This window comes from Solea senegalensis, linkage group LG11, assembly GCF_019176455.1.
Source record: "Solea senegalensis isolate Sse05_10M linkage group LG11, IFAPA_SoseM_1, whole genome shotgun sequence".
NCBI lineage: Eukaryota > Metazoa > Chordata > Actinopteri > Pleuronectiformes > Soleidae > Solea > Solea senegalensis.
This window is the reverse complement of record NC_058031.1, coordinates 16,701,066-16,715,705: the sequence shown is the minus strand read 5'-3', so window position 1 is coordinate 16,715,705 and position 14,640 is coordinate 16,701,066. Positions and strand designations below refer to the sequence as shown.

At 42.9% G+C, this 14,640-nt stretch overlaps 1 protein-coding gene across 4 annotated transcripts in view; it reads right to left on the bottom strand.

Moving 5' to 3' along the window:
* Positions 1 to 2,325: 2,325 nt before the first annotated feature.
* The window catches only part of soga1 (suppressor of glucose, autophagy associated 1), a 70,467-nt gene continuing 58,152 nt past the window's right edge, over positions 2,326 to 14,640 (bottom strand). For 3 of the 4 annotated variants that reach the window (XM_044038976.1, XM_044038977.1, XM_044038979.1), the window contains 13 exons: positions 14,273 to 14,395; positions 13,429 to 13,659; positions 13,063 to 13,179; positions 12,811 to 12,978; positions 9,201 to 9,365; positions 8,818 to 8,934; positions 7,100 to 7,167; positions 6,816 to 6,957; positions 5,312 to 5,905; positions 4,919 to 5,186; positions 4,568 to 4,807; positions 3,248 to 3,702; positions 2,326 to 2,693 (listed from right to left, as the gene is read on the bottom strand). In XM_044038976.1, the coding sequence (XP_043894911.1) occupies positions 2,544 to 2,693; positions 3,248 to 3,702; positions 4,568 to 4,807; positions 4,919 to 5,186; positions 5,312 to 5,905; positions 6,816 to 6,957; positions 7,100 to 7,167; positions 8,818 to 8,934; positions 9,201 to 9,365; positions 12,811 to 12,978; positions 13,063 to 13,179; positions 13,429 to 13,659; positions 14,273 to 14,395 (2,838 nt within the window). In that variant the 3' untranslated portion in view covers positions 2,326 to 2,543. The remainder of the gene's footprint in view (positions 2,694 to 3,247; positions 3,703 to 4,567; positions 4,808 to 4,918; positions 5,187 to 5,311; positions 5,906 to 6,815; positions 6,958 to 7,099; positions 7,168 to 8,817; positions 8,935 to 9,200; positions 9,366 to 12,810; positions 12,979 to 13,062; positions 13,180 to 13,428; positions 13,660 to 14,272; positions 14,396 to 14,640) is intronic. The other variant, XM_044038978.1, reaches the window with a different exon arrangement.

Sequence of the window (14,640 nt, the reverse complement as noted above, 5' to 3'; positions counted from 1 at the left end):
AATCAAGCAGTCTATTTTTGGAGCCTCTGAAGCAGACACTGGTTTCATACAGTTGGTTTTGTACCAGCAGTGAGGGCTGGAGCGGAGAGAGAGAGACAGCAGCATTTAGACTGTGGGTTTTCCTCAGTGTATTATCTAAACACATGCACCGTTACAGTAATGCCCTATTTTTAAACTGCTGAGTCACTAAAACGTGTGTGTGTGTACAGACAGAGAGATACACTCATTTGCTGGTCATACACAAAACTGTGCACGAGACATTTAAATAGATGAATGGACTGATTGGTTGATGCCTTGTTAAAGGCAGCAAAGTCCACAGCAAACTTACTCCTAAGTAGCACCATAATAACTGAATAGAAGGAAAGGCTAATAATCATTAAAAACATCCATATAAAAAACTAAAAATAAACAAAAATAATTTACTTTTTTCAGAAATACAATAACCCGTGGTATAAAAACAATGACTTGCCCTATTCCTATAAACCATTTTGTCCTTCCTCCGCTGTGGTACAGTACTGAACTGTAGCTGTGAAACAGCCTGGTCATAATTATGTGCAATTATGTAAAGACAAAAGAAAAGAAAAGAAAAAAAGGCCTGCTGGGTTTGTTGGTGTGTTTTTCTTATGGAGTCCAGTTTTGGTCTGACAGGCACTTTGTATCTTGTTAAGATTGTTTACAAAGACAATCACATGGCGAACAAAACCATAGATGAAAAACACATCATTCAAAATCCATTATGTTGACAATTATAAATGTGTGGTCACTGAAGATTCATGTATTTAATTTAGTAAAACAACTCTGTTTGAGTCAAGGTTGTAAACATCAGATTAGTAAATTAAACACTGAATGAAACAAGTTCTTAGAGTGAGTAAAAAAAACCAAAAAAAAAAAACCTTCGGTACTCAGTAAACAGCCTCTTAGCTGCTTCTTTGCCAGGATTTTGTTATCGCACTACAATTTTCAAAGTAGCACTTTAATTACAAGGGCAGTTCTACACGAGGGGAGAGAAATAATGACATGAAAGTTGTGTATTTACTCTACCTAGTAACGTCATATTGGTGCACCAGAGAGCTGAGAAGTGAAGCCTTAATGTGCACACAAACAATACATAAAAAAAAGTTTTCACAATAAAAGGAATGCATTGACTCAGTGTTTTCATCGACATGTTTGGACACACTGAGTTCCTTTCAACTTTTGTTGAAATGTAGTCAAATAAAAGGCATCGATTTAAGAGATGCAGTGATAAACCCTGGTGATTATCAGTCCGGGGTCACATTTCTTGACTATGTCAGTTCGATTCCAGATGTTATGATACAGTGTGAAAAAGTTGTTAACAGTGCATCTCTGTTCAATGCCAAGCAAAATCTGCAGATGGGCTTTGAGGTTAACTTTGCAATCAATATGAAATGGTCCCCCCGTCGGATCTTAATCAGATCCACAGCCTGGTTTGTGGATGAACCCAAGCTCAGTGAAGAAATAGCTCATAATACGAAACAGACAGGCACTTTTCGCCTGCTGCACACACAGACTCTGGAGGATAGACCAGGTTTTCTTACATGTACAAGGTTTAAAACATGATGCTCTGATGCCACAGTGTCCCTGTGTTTGTTGTTGGAGTTTTATATCCAAATGATCCTGGCGGGATTTGCTGTTGTTTAGGTTTGCTACAAGTCTCATACGACGGTAAGAGGTCCAGTCTGAGATGACTCTGTGAAGTCCAAACATCCATCAATTGAGTCCAAGTCTGGTCATCAGAGCCGGAGTAATTTCTTTTTTTGTAAAATGACAGGACAAAGAGAAAGCTAGAGTGGACCGGGAATCTAGATGTGTCATCACGATCGCCGGGTATTCATTGTACTAGTAGAGTTCCCAGCACTGCAGGTGTGCAGTATATGACCGGGTTCAGAGAGAAATCATCTGATTACATCTCACTTTAATGGCTGCAGAGCTGCTAACAAGACATTAAAAATGGTTTCTCAAGCTGTGCCAAATGTCTCCTCTGTGGCGTCATCGCTCACAGAGTAAACGTCGTGGGATTGTATTCTTTCAGCTGTGGGTCTAACGTGGCGAGGTCCATTTCTGACATGATGGGTCAACTGGTTACACCGTCTTCACTCGACAGCCGAGATTTTTTTGTTAAAACCAAAGTTTTGTTAAGTCAAGTGGGTCCGTTTATGAGCGTCCGTGTTTTTCTGCCATACTGTCAGTTTTGGGTGGGTATATATATATATCTGTATGTGTATTTATATATATATATATATATATATATATATATATATACATATATATATTTTTATACATATGTAGCATACGTTGTGTGTGTGTCAGTGTGTGTTTGTGTGGCAGTGGCTTTCTGTGCAGTGTGCTAGCAGTGTGTGTCATATCTGGCAGTGGGCCTGTGTGGCAGCTCGTGGGTCTGTACTTACATTTGGTGACATAAGAAGGTCTGAAAGTGTTTTCATGGCAGTGGTGTTCGGTGCTTGTGTATTGTTATACATATATAGACATAAATATCTATATGTATATAAATGCGTGTGTGCGTGTCACTCGCTGCAGACGTCCTTCTTCTCCTCAGCTGTGGCTGGAGGAGACTCTTGTGGGCGGTGCTTGCACTGCCCGAGTAAATGACGAGCTCCCGCTCTTGGTGGTCGGGCCAAGCACGGCGACTGGGCAGCGCAGTCACAGGGTGCATCCTGGGAAAAGATTAAAAAAAAGGGGGGGGCATCTTAATTACCTTGACATGCAGGTGAGAATTAGTTTCTATTGACCACAACATACAAAGTATCCAGTATTCAGGGGTTTGAAGACAGATGTGACAAACTATCATAGGTCGATCGTAAGTGAACTAATAAAAGATTTTTTTTTAAATGTCCATCTCAAAACACACAAAAAAATGTGAGTGGGAGAACAAATTATTGTTTTTCCTGTGTCTTTGAACAAGTTTAGCCTACATTTGTACATTTTGAATAATGGGAACATGCAGGAATCCATGTTGCCTGGCAACACATCTGTAATAGGTACTATTATAATCACATTGTACCTGTAGCTAAGTGTGTGTCGTTTGAACTCAATTGTGCATCTGTCTCAACTTAAAGACCTTTTCAATTCTTCACTCTAGTCCTCAGCTTTGAATTCTGTAATCCAGCCTAGTTTTACTGTGACAGGTAATGTGACAGAATCCTGTTGGTTTATATACTTATATACAAACAAAAACAGTGGTATGGTCCTTTTAAAGTTTCATTTATACCTCTAAAGATCTTACTTCGGTCCCTGATCCTGCAGACACAACAATGTTCATGGTTTCCTTCCCTCCTCCCATGATGTTGACCATTTCTTCTCCGGCTGTTTGCCTCATAAATCTCTTATTAACAATCCTGGTCACACTGTCATTGCCTCCGCCCAACCCGGCCAACACTCCATGTCCTCCAGCTCCAGCTGACACACACTCTGGTTTGGGCTCATCCACGCTACCAATACTCCCCAAGACAGTCAGACTTCTGAGGCTGCCCAGGGAGTCTCTCTGCACTCTCTCCGCAGACAGGGCGACTCCTCCCTGACCACGGCTGCTGCAGACATTTCTGAAGAACTCCTGGACCAGGCCTCCGTAACGCTGAGAGCTGGTTTCGGATCCACACACTGCTGCTCCAGAGGGTTTTCCTGCAGCAGGAGGCTGCCGTGCTGGACTGGCAGTCTGGCTGGCTCCTAATGGTAAACAGGGGTCAAAGATGGGCATATTATGAACAGAACAACACTACATTGATAGAACTATGGTCTTTCAGGTGGCGTGATTGCACTGTGACATGACATGAAAGTTCATTAGAAACAAGCCATTCAACACAGTATATAAAAACAACAACATGGTACTTGACCGTGAAGTAAGTTTCAAGTTAGCGTTCACACCTAATGACTCTTTTAATTCCAACAGTGTGTGTTTTCCTCAAACTAACGTCACTGCATTTTAATGAAGGAGGAAAAAGCACAGACTTGCATTTTATTACATTTCTACATCAGAAATTGTCAGTGGGAAAATTCTCTACGCCAAGAAAACAAACTCCAGCGTGTGAGTGCTAACTAAAGTTATGTAGGGTCCACAGCATGAAGATACATTCAAGGAACCTCACAAATACTAAAAATGCTGCTTTCTGCTGCCACTGTGTATCAATTTTTTTATTATTAATGCATAAAACATTCTCAAGTTGGAATCTTTTTTTAACAAATCCTAATATTAACTAGTTTTCAAGTTTTTATAATGAAATAAATAATCAAATATTTAAATAATCATTTATTTAAATAACTATTTAAATATTTATGCCCATCCCCAATTCACTCATGTATGTACAAACAAGACCGAACATTAATCATTTCATTTTTCAAATAATACCAGATTATTCAGAGAAATAGTTGACAGATGAATTGATAATGAGCTTCCTCTTCTATTCAATTCTTCCTGTGAGACAGGATTCCATTTTTCTCTATCAGAGGAAAACATGAGCAACATTTACTTGAAACACAAACACACGAAACACACCTGAAACCAGACAATGCAGCCATTTGATCAGTATCTCACCTCCGTCGCTCCTCCAGAGCGACTCTGTGCTGCCTGTGTGTTCCACCACGCTGAAGAGGCTGGAGAGCCCGTCAGTGAGGCCGCTGAGGACGGGGCTGTCCCTGGTGGTGGTGGACCGAGCCCAGGCCGAGCCTCCGCCGCCGCCGCCGCCTCCGCCTGCACTCAACGGTCTCTGCTGGAGGCTCCAAAGGCTGCGGTCCCTGGAGGAGGAGGAAGACGCATCCAGTCGCGATGTGGAGCCTAAAAACAGAGGTATTATATCTCACCCTTAGAAAGAACATTAAGTGACAATTTGTGAAGCAAATCAATAGACATATTACACTTGGAACTGGTTTAAAAAAATCTAATTACCAGAAGACACTCTGCGCTGTAGTTTTGGTGATCCATACTTGGGTGAACAGCACGGCCGCTCGATGCGGCTGTGAACTTTATCCAGCGATGTTGATATCTGCCGGGTTCGGGCGGACACCAACGAGGAGGTGGCTGCAGACGATGGGCGAGGAGACCAGGCTTTGGAGTGTAACCCTGCCCCCCTGCTGCTTGAAAGGTTGTCAGTTTGAAGCCCAATGCTGACGCACTGAGCAGCGGTCTGCGTGGACCTGGTAGACATGCCAACCATCTGTGGGGAGAAAAGGATGTGACAGAGAAGGTTTGTTGATTCAGTGGAGAGATAACAAAACCTATTTTTGTCATCGTTTTAACATGAAAATCATTAGCTGTGATCATATCATTTTAAATTCGCACCTGATTTCCAGGTTCTTTGCTGGATTTCCTCTCCAGGGATGAAGAGCGTATGGCCTGGCGGACACAGTTGGTCATCTCCTTCATGTCGTCACTCAAGTTGGCCGAGATCTCTCCGATCTCCAAGCCATGGAAAGCAGAGGACGATGTCATCCCATCAACGATGCTATTGGCAGAGCCGCCCACACTGTTGTTGATGACACTGGGGATGGAACCAGCGATGCAGCCACTCCTGCTCTCCAGCAGCTCCCTGTGCTGCTTGGACAGTGAGCTCAGCCACTGCTCATATGAGGATGAAAAGGAGGAAGACGTGGGTTGTTGCTGGAGCTCGAGTGTTTCCACTGCAGGCACAGTTGCGTCCCAGCTATTCCATCCCACAGAGGAACTCCCATTCTGCATCTGCTGTGAGTCCTGGCTCTTTCTCCGCTGCTCTATGCGACGCACAGCGGGAGGGCTGTAGTAGATACGGATGCCGGTGCGGTCTGGAGCGGTGTAGCTCCTCTGGACAGACTCCAGATCCAGCTCTGATCCCACTAGGCTGCTGCAGGAACCACTGGGGCCATCCCAGGTTTTACAGGTGTCCCCAACATCAGGAGCCTAAGACATGAAAAAGACAGAATTATTACGTATTTTACGACAACTGTATCTTCTTTAGCATGAAGTAAATACCACATTTGCCTCAATAGTTTTGCAATAGTATAAAAAATTACAGATATTAAATATTAACGCCAGCAAAATGTATCTTTTCATCCAGTAAATGAATTAAACAGTTTGAATTTTACCACTTACTGGAGTACAAACCTAGCATCATCAGAACATTGCATCACTGGGCAACCAACACACTTACAAGAAAGGAGGGAAAGGTGAAAAGGAACAAAACGCATCAGGGAAGCACTTAAAATCTGAGGCCTCTGGGCCTTCATCAAAACCTCAAACAAAGAAGACAAAAAAACAGCTTATACCATATTACTCTATTGCTGGAGTTTCTGAGGAAGATTGTCATCAAACACCACATCCTTGTACACTACAACACTTTGAGACAATTGAAGAACTTGTTCACCCAAAGCACAAATGCAGAGCACTGAGGATTGTCCTGATCACTGGGGAAACCAAATAACCCCTGCATACATGCATCACACAGCACAGAAGAGCCAGCTCATCTGGACAGGACCCAGCTATCCACCTAGGACACTCACCATGATGATTCACATTTACATGAACCTGGAGAGACCCTCACAACCCTCATTCACACTGTGACTCAAGTGAAACTAAAACCTTAAAGTGAGGTCAGGGAGTTGTTTCACATAAAGAATCTCTAGACAGGAATCCGGCCTTCAGAGGAATACTTGGTTTATTTTTCTTCCAGTTAGTCGGAACAGAAGAAGCCTCTTGGATGAGGGGTCAACTTATGTCAAGCAAGTCTAGTTGCCTATAACTCCTGAAGATGACTTGAAGAGGACCTGGATGACTGAGAACCTTCACAGACACATATACAACAGTTATTTACCTCATTGGTCAGGTAGGTCCAGTTCTTCCCAGTGAGGAGCTCTGCCTGAATCAGCAGAGGCGGAACAGTATATTTGATTTTCTGCTCCTCGTTCGCTGCTCCATTGACCTCTGGGCCGTCCAGCTCTGACGTGGACTTTGTCCTTCACATGAAAAAACCACAACGAGTTGATGAGGCAACAGAAGTACTACTGTCACGCTCTGAATCGATGCTCGAAAGCTAATCAAATTTTCCACACACCACATTTCATTTTGACAATAAGATAAGGCCTATTTAATCGTTACCTGGGTGAACCTGCGCCATTAGCGACTACCATGTCTGCAGAGAGCTCAACGTGACTTGATGACTTCGACTGTGGGAACAGAAAAAAAAAAAAAAATGCAATCACTTAATCTACTTTTCCAGCCTATTAGCATTTAAATGACCTGCTTCAGCGACACAAATACTGCAGCTTGAGTCGTATCCTGCATTTTCACAACACGTCACACAACCTGCCAGATTCTGACTGTGGACATATTTATTTTCTGTGCAATCCTCTTCCTCTGGAGTTTCTTTTGACAGGAGGAAGAGGACGCACACACACACACACACACCTACACACGCGCTGAGTCAGCGTGTTTCATACTTGAGGGAGTGATCTCAAACTACGAAGTCATTTCCCCTCAGAGGAAAGAAGTTGGAAGAAGGGGAAAAAAAACTACACCAGTACTATTATAAATTATACTATTACAACATTGATTATTAAAAAAATATATTAATTATTGGAGCAGATGTTTTCGAAATGTAGTGTCAAACCTTTGGACTCATTTGGACATACAATTTAAAGAGAGTGAGGAATGATGAGAAAGTTAAAATGGGAAGAAAGAATGACGACGGACTGAAAACCTCAAAGGAAGCAGACACAGTGGAGAGATGCTGCAGGAGCGCTGACATTTTCATGTATTTGTGTGTGTTTATGGAAACAAACCCATAATGAGCACCGTAATTGCTGATGCAATCCCACTACATCCCTCCCCGCCATGTTGCAGCAGCCCAGTGGTGACACACAGCAGTGTACAGTATAATCAGCAGCTCTGACGGACGATGAGCTCAGAACTCAAACAGCTCGACCACAGAGGGGAAACAACCAGAGAGGCAGCAGTGACAGCTGTGTGCCTTTACCTTCTCCATCATCAAAAGTCTCTTGAAAAAAACCCAAAAACTGGAACCTGACAAAACAGCAGCTGGTCACGTTCACCTTGAGGACAGTGAAGTTTTGACTCCACAGCCAAAATGATGTTGTGTCTACTCCAGTCGTCTGAGGAGAGCGGAGAATATCAGGGAAAATCAGAGGAGTCTGCACACTGTGGACACGGCCTCTTTCCTTCAGGCAGGCTGAGGGCCGTAAAAGCTCAGATGAATCACCTGAGGAACAGCTTTTTCCCCCAGGGCTGTGAATGCACTTCTGAGCTGCTGAACGGGACCATCCCTCCTTAACTGTGTTGCACTTTATTAATGATTATTTACTGGCCTAGTAATTTAACCTCATTACTTAACTTTAGTATTTTAAAATGCTTTTAAGTTGGTGGTGATTGTGACAGAATTTCACTGTGTAGGAACCTGCAGTGACAATTAAGTACTTACAATAGTTCAGACTAATAATATCACAACTATTTCCATGTGCTGTCAAGGACTTTTGAAACAATATTTAAATGATTGATTTATTATACAGGATCCAGGTGAAGAGGAACAATGATAGATTGCAAATAAGGGCTTTTAATGTTTTCATGGTCTGGACCTCAGCCATATTGCAATTCAACTTAAACCTGAAAAGAAAAATAATCAAATGTATCTACTGGTACAAGCCTAGTAGGAAACACATCACGTCTGACTTGATATACCTGCTTGTCTCAGACATACACACTCATTTATCACTCGCTGCTTATGAGCTCACGTATGACATTTTACATGCACACACACGGGAACGCTCGCACTCACACACCGACGGCCCCCGCCATCATACCTTCCCCTGCTGCGCGGTGGCCTCTCTCAGCCTCTGCTCCCACTGAGCTCTCTCCTGACTGAAGCGCTCCAGCAGCTCCAGCTTCTCTCTGCCCCAGTTCCTCTCTCCGATCTGAAGCTGATTGGTCCATCCATCAGTCACAGCAGGGAGGCGCAACAAGGGAACACCAGAAACGGGGAGAAAAAAGAGGAAGAGGGGAAGAATTCACAATGACTTACAAGTAAACTTTAATTCTTAAGGTAAAATATGAACCTACTATAAAAAGATCCCCACTTTGAGACATAAAATTGATTGATTTGGAACGACCAGGTGAATTTCTCACGGGCCAGAAATTAGACCACAGATGAAATATACAAACCAACGCATGCATTCACAGTATTAACCTGTTTAGTTAGATCCATCACAGCGCCATAAGACTCCGCCAGCAAGTGCTGATGTTCTTCACGCTCCCTCTTCAGCGCTACCTTCAGGTCTGGAGGATCCATTGCATCCGTGGTGGACAGGGCTGCTGCTGCTGCTGCAGCAGATTTACCTGCTTTGGTCTCAAGCTGGAAAGGGAGAGAGCAGAGAGGTCACGGGGTGGTAGTTAAATACAAAATCACCACACGCCGTGTTCGTAAAACCTTCGTTTTATAGTGTCGCTGGTGGGAAAATAAAGATATTTTTCAACTCAGGGGAAACTCATGGGAAGCACAATTTTTCAAAAATACTACCCCTATTCTAGTAGTACATAGCTACATGCAAATCAGTGAAGTATTCCTTTAAACTCATGGGTTCGGCACAAATATTTTTCGTAAAATGCGTTTTATTTTAAAACTGTATACATGTTACCTGTATTTTCTGGGCGTGTTCCTGTGAAGTGATTGAGAAATAATGAAATTGTACGGTTAATATAGCATTGATAAAACAAGAGTGAGGTGGAGAGAACTCATTGACAGCTGACATAGGGCGATAGGCGGGGTACACCCTGGACATGTCGCCAGTACAGTTTCTTCATTCCAACCAAAATGAATCAAAAAACAACAAGCTTGTGGTGCCCTGAGAATTGTGCACCCCTCGCTGTCTCTCCCTTCCCTATAGATTTCTCACCCTCTATTTCTAGCTCATTCACCCCTTTCCTCACCCTCAATAAATCTGGCCTGCTGTCGCAAAGCCTCTAGGTGGGATTGCTTTAAATTTTTATGAGCAGCTCAGCTTTCCCTTTTCCTCCGTCTGAGCCTCGTAGTTCACACAGCCGACACTACGGGCCTATCAGTTTGACAAACAAGCACACACTTATGTTGACACACACCCACCCACGCACACACGCACGCACACACGCACACATGCACACAAACCAGACCCATCAATCTTCTTACTGCCTCTCTCTCTCAGTCTGGCTCTGTGGCACCGTATAAGGCACTAATGGAACTGTCCGGGAGCCAATCACAGCGCAACAGACGCACACTTAGCCCCAGCTCCCGTATCCTATGGCAACAGAGTGTATCCTGTTAATGATGAACGCGGCTTAATGGGCCCCACATTTTAACGAGGTTTGCTGCTGAGGTGTTAAGAGGGGGATGATTTTACTGGATCGCTGCTGTTTATCAGCGGATTACGTTCACCACTCGCTACTCACCATTGAACAGGTTTAATGTTTTTACATTTAAATTTGCAAACATATATTCTTCATTTAAGAATGATCCTTCAAAGAGACTTCAGGTTCTGCTTACACAAAACCTTTACGTTATAGTACAGTTACAGTATTTATTGGTGCGTTGCATGTTGCAACTGAATATCCCTCACCCTTCTCTTCCCTGTCTGCTAGAGAAACGAGCATAGCCTTCATTTAGCATCTAGGATCATATGGAGCTTTTCCATATTGCAGTTCTGGCACAACTCGACTCTACAGCCAACAAATTAGTGACTTGTAAAGCAGTTGTTTTCGGTGTAACTGAATCATTACCACTGAACGGGTTGTGATTCGGCTCACGGTCGCCTGCTTCCGGCTAAATACACCAGGCTTCTCTGTTAAATACTGACATTTTAGACATTTTCTTTGCTAAATGTTGGAGATTAACTCATGTTTTTCGGGATCTTTTCAACTGATCTACAGTTCAGTCATTGTTGGCTTTGATTCTAGCCCTGGACGTCACGCTCATGACTCTTCCATTGACAACACTCTCTGACCAATCAGTGGACGGCAGCCTGTCAATGTCACATTTTGGTATCGACTCAACTCTCAACTCACTTGGATCCTCATCAGACCAGGTACTAAAAAAACCCAGGTACGATCGCGAATGGAAAACCAAAAAAAAAGTAGAGTCAAGTTGAGGTCATTATTGATAGAACGGTATAATGAAAAAGCGCCTATAGTGCGGTTTAGTTTGGGCTTTTGTAAAACATCCAAAGTGGTGGCTTCCATAGAGCTGACCCAGCTCCTGATATAAATACTAAAGGCTCATTCAAATAAAAAACAATAACATTCCAGATCGGAAAATCTTTGAATATTGAGTTACACATTACACTGATGTCATCGTCACCCTCCCTTCACCAGAACTGCAGAATAAACAGATGTGATGAACAAGCTCTCAGAACTTCAGCTGCTCATTCTGTGTCATCACAGAGGCGGCAGGTGTTTATAATATGTTCTTGCAGTTATCACGGCTGACTGATTAAAGGGGGAGGAGGACGAGTCAGTGTTATTTGTCCTGCGTGCTTTTCGTAGCTCTGGAAATCATTTGACTGTGTTTATTTATCCGGCTGAGTGGCGAAGATAATTTCACGTCAAGCTCTTTGACAGACTTTGAAATGGAGGTGACCTGCTCAACCGAGCAACAGCTGAAGGCATCGCTGCATTCTGCCAGGATGCCTTGGCACCGATGCCGTCGGCTGGTGAGTGAATGTGATAGCATACCTAACAGTGTGCGTTGTTGGCAGAGGAGAGATTGATTCCAGCTGTGGCATCTAGGCCAAGATAACAAACACACACACACACACACAGGTTTGCCCAGCTATTCTTTTCAGGACACAGCATTGACCTCCATTGATTTGGACAAAACAAACAAACCCTTATCCTTATCCTTAAAGGAAAATTTGAATTACTTTGTATTACTAGTTTTTTTATATTGTGCTTCCCAACCTCAGTTTCCCCTGAGTTGAGAAATATCTTCATTCTTTTCTTTGTTACGTGCCCACCAGTGACACTGTCCATGATCAGTGAAGCCGTCAGTGTGTGTTGTTGTTGTAGCCGTTTCAGGTTATCATTGCATTTTACATACAGTATTTAGTCCAGATGTGATCACTGGTGCTTTGGTCAAATTGCCCAACATTTTCTGGTATTGTGGATGCATTGTCCTTAACTGTATTTGAGCGAGCTGGGGGTGAGGTTTAAGGGTCGTATGAATGACTAGGTCATAATAACTGACACACATGCAATGAGTTCACAGACAAAGGATTCTGAAAGAGTGAAATTAAAAAGAGCTTATTTGGATGACTTTAATGTTAGACAAAGATTATTCCAAACATGTGAGTTTAAAATGTTAGGTTTTGCATACAAAAGCTAGATGGATGACTAAAATATGCTCAGAGACATGAAAAGAAAAAAAGAAGCATTTTTAATTCCTCAATTTCACTCGCCGTCTTTGTTTTCCTCCGTTCTCTCTCACTCTCTCCCTCTTTTATATCTTAATTACCAGGCAGTAACACAGGCTGTGTTCTGTCTCAGAGGCCATTAGCACTCTGCTGCTGTTATGAGAGAGACGGAGACACAATGAGGGAGGAGCAGAGGAGAAAGCATTAAAACTATAACCCATCACCACTGTTGATAACAGAGACAGACAGAGAATAAAAGGCTTAGATGTACAAAGGAACCACTTGACAGACCGAGAAGTATGCCGATGTTCTCAAATGCAAACAGACAAAAACACTCAAACCGACAAATCTCTTTTAGTAATGGACTAGTTATCGATTAATCGCACAGAACACGATGCACCGATTTTTCCTCCTCCTCACCTGTGTGATGAGGCTCTGTAGTTCTGTCCTCTCCACTTCCCATGATGCCTTGGCCTTCGCAAACTGCTGGGTGAGTTCCTGTGAGCCTTGTCTCTCCTGACGCAGCTCACCACTCAGATCCTGCAGCGCCACCCTCAGGTCTGCCAAAGTACTGCTCACGGCACTCGACTACAGGAAACAACAGGAAATGCATGTACTGTAAGTGTGTGTGTTTGTGTTTGTGTGTGCATGTGTGTGTGTCACTCGGCTTACCTTGATAGTTGGGCTGAGTGAATGCACGTCAGCAGAAGACTTCTTGTCAGTCTGGTGGGCGGGGCTTGCCATGTTCTCCTCCTCCAATAGCAAGTAGAGATCCTTCAGGCTGTTTATCTGCGGAACAAATCAACAGCAGGAGCAGGAAATGTTGAATTTCCTCTTCATATGATTTACTTTTTAATTGTCACTTTTACTGCTTTTGTACTAGATTTTCCCATAATGGCTGAATGACAATTTGGCAATTGTTACTTGAACAAGAAACCAAAGTGGAGATGAACTGTCCAATAAATACAAATTTAGTTCAGGAAGGAGCTGTGTTTCTGTGTAAATCCTGAAGACTTTGTCCTTTTCATCCGTTCATACCTCCAAGACGTCTTTCCATTCTGTGTCTTTCTTGCAGCCTAGTCTCCACTGTTTGAGGAAGCAGCGTAGTTTGAGGCTGAGCAGTAGCAGGGCCTGTTTAAGGTGCTGAGACTCCTGGACCAGTAAAGTCCTCTCCTGGTTCCATAACTTCTGCTGCAGCCGAGCCTGCAGACCCAAACTCTGCAGCTGGAAGTCACGCCGGAGCAGAGCCTTCTGGTGCTCCTCCTGAAGCTGAGAGTGGGAGAAAACATTTGAGACCAAACAACCAGCAAGCTGAATGTATGTTTAACTCTTATACAAGCAAATCAAACCAGAGGGTGAGCACTAAAAGACCCATGTTTTATCACCCATTTCATCATCTTCATTTTTAAAACATCTGCTCACCAACGCAGAGGTGAAATAAATAAACCACAGCAAGGCAAATCTTTGTACAAGATACACAAGACAGTATTTCTGTTAGCTGCCAAACACCTGGTGTTTCAGTGTCTGCACATCTGCAAAAAAGCAATGTTTCTGCGTAAGTTTGAGCTTGTGTGTGAGTGAGGTTTATCAGGGTGTGTGTTAGAGTCATATAGAAATGATGTCTATTATTATATGCAGCCCATTGGAATCATTTAGTAATTATATAGCAATATATTTGGTCATATTTAGCACTATACATTTGTATAATTTTTTGTTTATTATCATTTGAATGGTCATTTAAGGCCCCTTTTGTTCGGGTGCCAAACTTCCTGTCCTGCCAAAATGGCAAGGAATATTTTTTGTTTGTTTGTTTGTTTTTCTTTCTTTCTTTCTTTTTTGTTGGTTAAGTTGCCTCTGAGTTAACTCGACTCTGCAAACTGACCTGAGTAAGTTTGATGATGGTGGTTTCTTTCCGAGTCAGTCTCTCCTTCTCCAGCTCCTCCTGAGCTACTTGAGCCTCTTGAGCTTCAGCAAACTGGACATCGAGATCACTAGACTGGGAGGTCTGGAGAAGAAAATGAGGAACATGAAGATATGTGTGTGTGTGTGTGTGTGTAAGGAGCGGCAGAGAAGGGAGGTAGAGAATGGAAGAAAGTGAGAGGACAAGGCGAAAGGTAGAGAACAGAGCCAAGCAGAGAGTGAAAATGAATGAGAAAAAGTATGAAAGCAATAATGGGATGAGAAATAGCAAGGGAGGAGAGAGTTCAAATAAAATAAAATACAAACAATCATGTGCATGAAGCAAATAAC